At 41.1% G+C, this 8,495-nt stretch overlaps 1 protein-coding gene across 1 annotated transcript; it reads left to right on the top strand.

The window, feature by feature from the left end:
- Nucleotides 1-4,044: 4,044 nt before the first annotated feature.
- Nucleotides 4,045-4,490, top strand: LOC127202396 (NADH dehydrogenase [ubiquinone] 1 beta subcomplex subunit 9-like). The gene has a single exon (XM_051161063.1). It carries the CDS (start codon nucleotides 4,060-4,062, stop codon nucleotides 4,444-4,446), a length of 387 nt encoding a protein of 128 aa, XP_051017020.1. The 5' UTR covers nucleotides 4,045-4,059; the 3' UTR covers nucleotides 4,447-4,490.
- The last annotated feature ends 4,005 nt before the right edge of the window (nucleotides 4,491-8,495 follow it).

Below are 8,495 nucleotides of genomic sequence, written 5' to 3'. Positions count from 1 at the left end.
ATACCTGGAGAGAGTGTACAGCTTTGTATTTCTGATTTTAGTGGGAATGCTTTGAGAGTGGTTGTTGTTGCTGTTGTTGTTGTTGTTGTTGTTGAAGAATAAGTATAATGGTGTAAACATGTTTTCTACTCTGAACAACAAATGATATGAAATACTGTGGGAGAGCTATTGTTTTGGCTTCAATGATGATTAATTTTATTTATCAACTTGGCTAGGCTATGGTAGTCAGTTGTTTAAGTCAACATCAATCTAGATTTTACTATAAATGTTTTAAAATGTTGCTATTACTTATCATAAATAAGACTCCAAATTTCTACAGGAAAGAATTCAGATTCCAGACTGCAGCAAAGAAGTCTCACCTGAAATCCTAGCATTCAGACACAAGACAGCAACAATAAATTTCAGGCAAACTCCAGCTAGCCAGCTTGTCCTACTGATTTCAGCTCTGCCACCTCCCATAAGTACAGAAATAGTCCTTTCAAATAAACCAAACACACACACACACACACACACACACACACACACACACACTTCCTCTGATCTTTCTTACTGTGGAGATTCCTGAATAATACAATAACTAAGTAGGAATATGATCTTAGGCAGTTGAATCTAAGAATCTGGAGCTTAGGTATTGGGTACCAATTTGTGCTGAAATAACTACTGTAAAATATAATAACATCTTGGTGCCACACAATTTGCTGCAGACAGAATGTCTTCAAATAACAGAAACATACTGCTTTTCTAGTTCTAGAGAACAGAAGTCAGACATCAATGTGGCAGATGTGCTCGATTCTCCAGGAAGTGCTGGAGGAATCTGTACTGTCCTTTTTCTTCACTTCTTGTGGCTGCTGTCAGTTTTTAGTGAGCCTTGGCTTGCAGATGTGTCATCTTGTTTTCTGTCTCCTCTGCCTTCACATTGTTTTCTCTCCTATGTCCTTGTCTTTATATAAAAACACCCATCAGTGGCTGTAGAGACTATGCTAAGGCAGGAAAATCTCCATTTGAAATATAGGAAGTATATCTATAAAGATACTTATTTTATATTAGCATACCATCTTAGGTTTCATGTGAACACATGCTTTGGGGGACATTATTAAACCTGCACCAAAAAGATAAAATATTGATAATATTTTTACTAATTACTGGCACAAGTAGGATTATAAGGTTGTGTTTGCTCAATACCATCAAGCTCATTAATCACACAATTGAAATTTTGACATATGCTAGTTTAAATGCTATAAGGGTCCTAGTGCCCAAGTTTCTTCTATATTTAGGTAGCAAATGTTATCAGGATTGAACGCTCTTAAGGATATTAACCAGACCACTTTCATTGGCCTTGCTGTGGATGTCGTGGAAGCTTTTTCAATAACAATGTCCCAATCCATAAAATAGACCCAAGCATCTGATGGATTGATGTGTGCATGGTTTGCTTTGTGCGTGTTTCCATCTTTCAGAATTTGAGGAAAGTTAGATAATCAATAGTTTTGACCTACAAGCTCTACTAAACTTTCGTGCCTATCCCCTAGAGATAAGCTATTTTCTTTGCACCGAACGATCTGCAAAGTGTCTGGACCAAAGTGACTAAAATTCCCTTCGTTCACATTAAGCTTCAGAGAACAGATTAAAGACAAATTCCCTTCCTTGGCTGCCTTTACATCTGACTCTTGTGGTCATTTCTGCTGATGTCAGCCCCCCTGTCTCCAGCTATCACCATGGCTTTCCTACAGAGATGGATGGCAGAGCAGATGACGGGAGTAGCTATCCATCACGTATGCCTTTGGATGATCAGGGCCGTGCTTGTGGTTCTGAGTTTGGCAGCAATTAAGTGCAGGCTTCATCCAGTGAAATGGTCCTTTTGTTCCATCTGCAGAGAACTGGGGAACACAGAAGGCTTTGTATTTATTCTAGCATCCTACCACCTACCCACCTATTGAGATTGAAAACTGAAACTGCAGATGAAAAGAAAAATGAAAATAGAAAAAGGAGAAAAATTGAACACAAATATTGAGTAACTGAGACATGATGTCTAGTGGATCATATGTTTGTTGATTTTGTCACAAGTAGTGCCTATATGTACTGGGATTAGTATAGAAATCACAGTCCCTTTTTTGGTGAAAGAAATAAGATCCATTTAATCCGATGTACAAGTGAGGGGTAACAGAGGACTGCTACTCACAGATAGGAAAAAATCTATTTTTTCATGTCCTCCGGTATAGAAGAGAAAGGTGTAGTAATGACTGAATAAGCATCCTGGTGGAATCCAGATAATTCTTCAGAGCACATATTCGCTGCTGTCTTTCACCCAGCACTTGTTTGGTGGGAACTACTGTTGATTCACCAGCGAATTGCAAACAAGTTAAGGGTCTTTGAGAACAAGGATTCAAATTTCTAACCCTGTGTCACTTAAATTTCATTTTTTTAAAAAAAGGAGAGATAAAAGGTCATGATTGTGAGTGAAAATAGAGTAAATTTAACACATGAAAACACAGGAGCCCTTTTCTAGGCTCTTAGTACTCTCAAGAGTCATGGCTCTTGCTTTCTCCCTGCAGAGATAGTCTCTCAGCAAACAAGAATCCAACATTTAATGTTCAAGTCCATGCACTCAAAGAGTTTGCACCGTGCCTGAGGATACAAAACCTCTACTTTTGGTTCGTGCCTTCCCTCCATCTCTAGCCTGGATATGCTGTGTCTTTAACGGCGATACATAGAAGACGTACCAAAGTGATCCATGTTAACACTGGAATCCTACAGAACGTCCTGAATGCCTTCTGCATGTTTTAAATTAGAGGGGCTCAGAGAGGAGGAGGCTTATGGAGGCAGCATCAGGGCCTGTGTTAGGACCTGTCTTCTGTCTTCTCTGTGGTTTTGATTATAAAGAAATGGGAGGGCTGATGAGAAAGCAGAGGGTGGGGATGGTGTCTTTTCTTTTCCTCAAGGTAACCTTTAAAATAGGATTTAATACGTTTGTGTTTGTACAATAGTTCATAGTCAGCATATTTTTATACGTTGACCTAGTGAAAGTCTTTATCTATTTCAGAGCCTCTGTGTTTACTGAGACTCATTAGAATGGGAGATAGTTTAAATGCTGTGAGAAAAACCAATGGGATTACATTATGACTGCAGGAAGCACCATTTTTCATTTTACATAACTCTATTCTGATTGAAAATCCATAGTCTACTGTTAACTCTGAAATTCCCATCCCGAGGAATCCAGCAACATTCCAGCAAAGCAAGTGGTTGTGGTTCCCCCCCCCCCCTTTTAGAATTACTATTCTGTGGGCCTTATAAGACATACCAAGTTTAACTCCTTATTTCAATCACAATGTGTATTACCTGCAAGAATATACCAAGATTTAAAGGCTCACAGGAGACATGGTCTTTCTGATCATAGCTCCAGTTATTCTTGTCTGAAGTGGGGGTGGGGGGGAGGAGTTTAATCAGAGGAGGGTTAGATGCTTATGGGATCCGGATACTTTGTTTTCTGATGGCTGATTTAGGCATGAGCTCTAAGAAGTTTTAAGTCTGTATATGAAGACTGAATTACCCTGAAAGTAACTATAATAAGAAAGATGTTTTTATTGTGAGAGCGTAGTATTGAACAGAAGTCAAGGCAGGACTGAGGGCAGCCCATGAGTCTCTATGCAGGAAGGAACTAAGGAAGGCCTATTGGTAGGCTGGTTAGAAAGCCGTGCCTTCCTAAAAGCCTAACGTAAGGAATGGCTACTAGAGAGTCGGAAACCATCCTAAAAACAGATTGGTTGATAGACCTATCAGGGATGGGAGTAAAGAATGGGGAGGAACTCAAGATGTAAGGTTGGAACAGCATATGGTAACGTAGAGGAAGAGACGCATAATACATGGAAGTAAAGCTACCTTATTAACAATAATTCCGGCAGCACCCGCGGTGGCTGCGAAGGTAAGCGGGACGCTACGGCGTTCTGCGCTCCTCCGGCCTACCTGACCCACCAGCAGAAGATTCTGCGGCTATTTAAGCACACGCTGTGCCACCTCGAATCATGGTGTATCCACAGGGGCAAATACCGATACTTCGCTTGTCTGATGAGAGCCCGGTTTAAAGAACATAAGAATGAGAAGGATATGATGAAGGCTGCACAGCTGCTGGAGGAGGCGGAAGAAGAATTCTGTCAAAATCAGCATCCTCAGCCATATATCTTCCCGGACTCTCCCAGAGGCACCTCCTATGAGAGATATGAGTGCTACAAGGTTCAAGAATTGTGCTTGGATTATTGGCATCCTTCTGAGAAAGCAATGTATCCTGATTACTTTTCCAAGAGAGAGTATTGGAAGAAGCCGAGAATGGAGAGCTGGGATCGGGAGGTTAAGCAGCTGCAGGAGGAAACACCACCTGATGGTGTTTTGACTGAAGCTTTGCCTCCTGCCAGAAAGGAAAGTGACTTATCCCCACTGTGGTGGCATATTGTATGACTAGACCTCGGGACCGGCCAGTGTAGACATGCACCCTACTGTCCTGCTTGCAAGTGAGAGAAGTTACAGAACACGTTCACACTTGCCCTAATAAAAATAACTGAACATGGGGAAAAAACCCAATAATTCCAATAAATTCTCATATTAACTGCATTTCATGGTTTTTCTTAATCTGTATATCAGACTAACCCAAACTTAACTGATTCATAATTTATTCCTTTTTAAAACTTTTAATTGATTTTTTGTGAATTTCACACCATGCACTCCAATCCCACTCATCTCCTGTCCCTTTCTGTACACCTCTGCCCTTGCAACCTACCCCCTACCAAAATAAGATAAAATTAGATAGAATTAAAAAAAATCTTGTTTGTGGAAGCTGTCGTGTGTTATAGTGTACCCCTTTGTCCACACTTATTTGCTAGCAAATGTTCATTGCAATGACACATTGGTCTATTTCAAGGCATCTGGCTTACGCTACACCATCAATGTTGGATCCTCACAGGGACTCTTCTGTGATACCCTGTTGTTGCCCTGTGTCATGGAACTCCTGAAACTTTGAATCTGCAGGACCAGCCCTTTCATACAGTCCAGCCAATAATAGATGAGGTAGATGTTGGGGAGGGTCAACTCAAAGCCATGGATCTGGACCTGGAAGGTAGCTAAGTTGGTAAACCCACCAGGGTGAAGTCTTTCCTCAAAACTGCCCTGGCTAGCTCACCCAATGCTGAAGCCAGCAGAGTCAAGGCCAGCTCTTCTGCTCTCGTGCATGAGGAATTCCAAGAAGTACTCGTCCCTATGCTGAGGATATGCTAGTTTCCAGCAAATGACCTCTAATCATAGCTAGACATTATCCTCTCATCCATTGGATATTTAAGTACTGTTTTCTCCTTCTTGTGATAGAAGCCCATGTTACTGCATGTAAATGAGGTACCGTACCACTGTATGTAGATTAAGGATCCTGGCACCCTTAGTCCTAGCAAATCAGACACATTCACTCTCAAAACTCCTCCCCACTGCCCAAGGTTTATAAATAAAGGCTGGCTGGCATGCTGGGGGCTCTCAAGTGCTCATCTGAAACTTCTTTATCCTGGGGGGAACTGCTGCTGGATGTCCGGTGGTCAGGCAGCAATGGTGCAACTGCCTTTGCAGCTCCTTGGGTCTGTTCAACCACTGTCGCTAGCTTGGTGCTGACTCTAGATGAAGAACCACCAGGCCAGTGTCTCACTGGACCCACCTGCCAGTGGGTTTCAAACATCTGCCTGCTTCCTCTGCTGTGCTTGGCACAGCAGCTCGAACAAGCAGCTGCAATGCTTTTGGTATCATCACAGGCTCATGGAGCTCCTGAGTCTCCATTGCCTTCTGAGACCTGCAGTCTCATTCTAAAAGATTAAATATTCAGCAGAAAACTCATTTTTCACCTCTCTCAGTGACTCCTGCCTCACCTAAGGTACTTTAGCTGCCCATAAGCAAGAAACAGACCCTTGGGACTTTTGATCTCAAGGTCTATCCATTCTCATCTGGAGGCAAGGAGCACCTGGACTGACCCACTGGATATGGGACCCAGGCTGCCCCACTGGATGCTGAACAACAGATGTCCCTATGGAATCAGGTGTCAGCACGGGCCAATGAGATCAGCATTTCTCCCGTGGTAGCATGACCCTCAGATATCCACATGGTCTCTGGTGGCAGTTCAGACCATGGATACATACTTGACCTTTGGTGGTAACTCAGGCCACAGACATTGACATAGACTCCAGCTGTAGCAAGACTGGGAACCTTAGTAACATCCCAGAGTAGGACTTCACTATGGCCTCCTCATATCAGCCTGTTCCTCACTGCCATCTTGTCTGCTGTTCTACCTTTTCCCACACTGTATGGACTATTCAGCTTTTCTTTCTCTTCCATCTCTCCACATACTCTATCTGTCCCATGTCTCCATCATACACTTATCCATTGTAGTGGTGCAAGTCGCAGGTGCTTGGGTGTCGTTCTTTAGCATAATGTACTTTAAATTTGTTTCTTGTAAATGGCTTGATTCTGCCAGATGGTATTTATTGATAATGTTTTTTTTTCTTTTTTGTCAACCTTTGAAAGAATTGATATGTAGTCTATTCACTCAGACCCTATTATTGGCTAACTAAAGTTTCTCTTGAGAAACTGTAAATAAGTTTTCAGAGTACACCCCAATCTAGTGGCTGTTGAATAAGCCTCAATCAATAAAAACACATGTTTCACGAAGGGTTCTCTAAAGTAATAGAGCTTATAGAACAAATGAGCTAAAATGGAATTTATTAAGTTGGCTTAGAGGATGCAGTCTGGACAGTCCAACAGCCTCATACTAGAGAGACTGAGAATATAGCAATTCTTTAGCTCATAAGGCTGGGAGCCTAAGCAGTCCACATCTGGCACTGAAGGCCTAAATGATTTATGGATTGCTTCTTGTCTTCTTGTCTATATTGGAAATCCAAACAAGTTCTAATATTGGTTGAGGAATACCTCAACAACAGGGTGGATGAACATGCAAGCAAGAGTAAGGGCAAGCAGGCAAAAAGCCAAGATTCCTCCTTTCATAACTTTTTATGTGGTACATCACATAACTTTAGTGAAGATTTAGGGGGGTGGGTGTACCTGCTTCAAATAGTCTGGTCCAGAAAAATTCCCCCAATAGCCCTCAGCAGCTTGTGATTTGTTGGTTCTATTTGCAGTTAATAACTGAGATTAGCCATCACAAGGATTGTCAATATCATGCGAGTAAATATAAAACCACTGTGATGAGAAATTCTGCCCATCTCCATGTTGTAAGCATTCATCCCTGCCCCCTTGTAGAGCAGGTGCTTCTGTTGAGACAATAATGCATGCTACTAACAGCTTACTTGAAACTCCGTCTACTTTGGCATATAAATACTCAATCCCACCCTCACCTGGAACCATCATTTCCCATCTTGTTTGCCCTCCAAGCAGGATTCTCTTTCTAAATCTGTAGCAGATAAATTTTAGATGCAGTTCTTATTTTAGCATTACTACATCCAGCACAAACATCTACTTTTCCTGCCTTGTATACATATAATGGACTTTCTTATTAAATATACATGTAATTCCTTATTTCATGTAAATATGCCTTATCAAAAAAAAAAAAAAACAAGGGAGACACTACAGCTTTGTTATTGATTGGTCATAGAAACAGTGTAGCATCTGAGTAATGAAAAAAAATCCTTTCATTTAAGAAAAAAGCAAAACAAAACAAAAACCAACCAACCAACCAACCAACCACCAACAACAACAACAAAATGGAAGGAATTAAGTAACTTCACCAATGATGCTGGGCAGTGTTGATGTGGCTCAGTCTTTGCATATTTATCAGGATGCTTTATTAAATATTTCTGAGATCACAGAAAGTACAACCAGTTTTTCTCATGTTTAAAAACAATTTTAAAAGTCACAGGTAGTCTTCATGGGCAATGACCATTATCTGTGGAAAACTGAGTGCCTGGTGAAATCTGCAATGTTATTTGGAAGTTGGGAGGGGGTGTTAAAATTTACCATAACAAAATCCTTTCTGGTTCTTGGAGAAAACACCAAGTATTGTCATGAAAGGCATCAACGGAATAAGGAGAACAGAAGAGTATTTTTCAGATCCAAATAAGTTTAATTTACCATTAAGTACAAATAACTTTGTATTCATAAGGATGTTAATGCCACATAGGAGAAAACCATAAGGCTGCTTATTAGAAATAATAAAATAAAAACTGGAAGGGCAATCTATTGTCTTGTGGCAATGGTTTCTGCAAAATCTCTTCCCACTCTGGCTTTGAGAGTGCTAAATTACATTATTGGAAAACACACTTGGATGGGTGACTATCGCCAAGTCTGCACACACTGGGTGAAACTGTGTCTATTGACTTACAAGCTGGATGCATGTGTCAAAACGCAATCCTGTATTTTTGCAATAATAGCGAGCAGCCTTGCCTGTAAATTATTTATGGAGAGTATTCAGTGCAAACAGGTTAGAGCACACATCCTCTTCAGCCTGGCTGCCCTGGGTTTAGATC

This window comes from Acomys russatus, chromosome 18 (assembly GCF_903995435.1).
Source record: "Acomys russatus chromosome 18, mAcoRus1.1, whole genome shotgun sequence".
Classification (NCBI taxonomy): Eukaryota; Metazoa; Chordata; class Mammalia; order Rodentia; family Muridae; genus Acomys; species Acomys russatus.
Note: the sequence above shows the minus strand (reverse complement) of the source record. Positions and strands in the feature narration are given on the sequence as shown.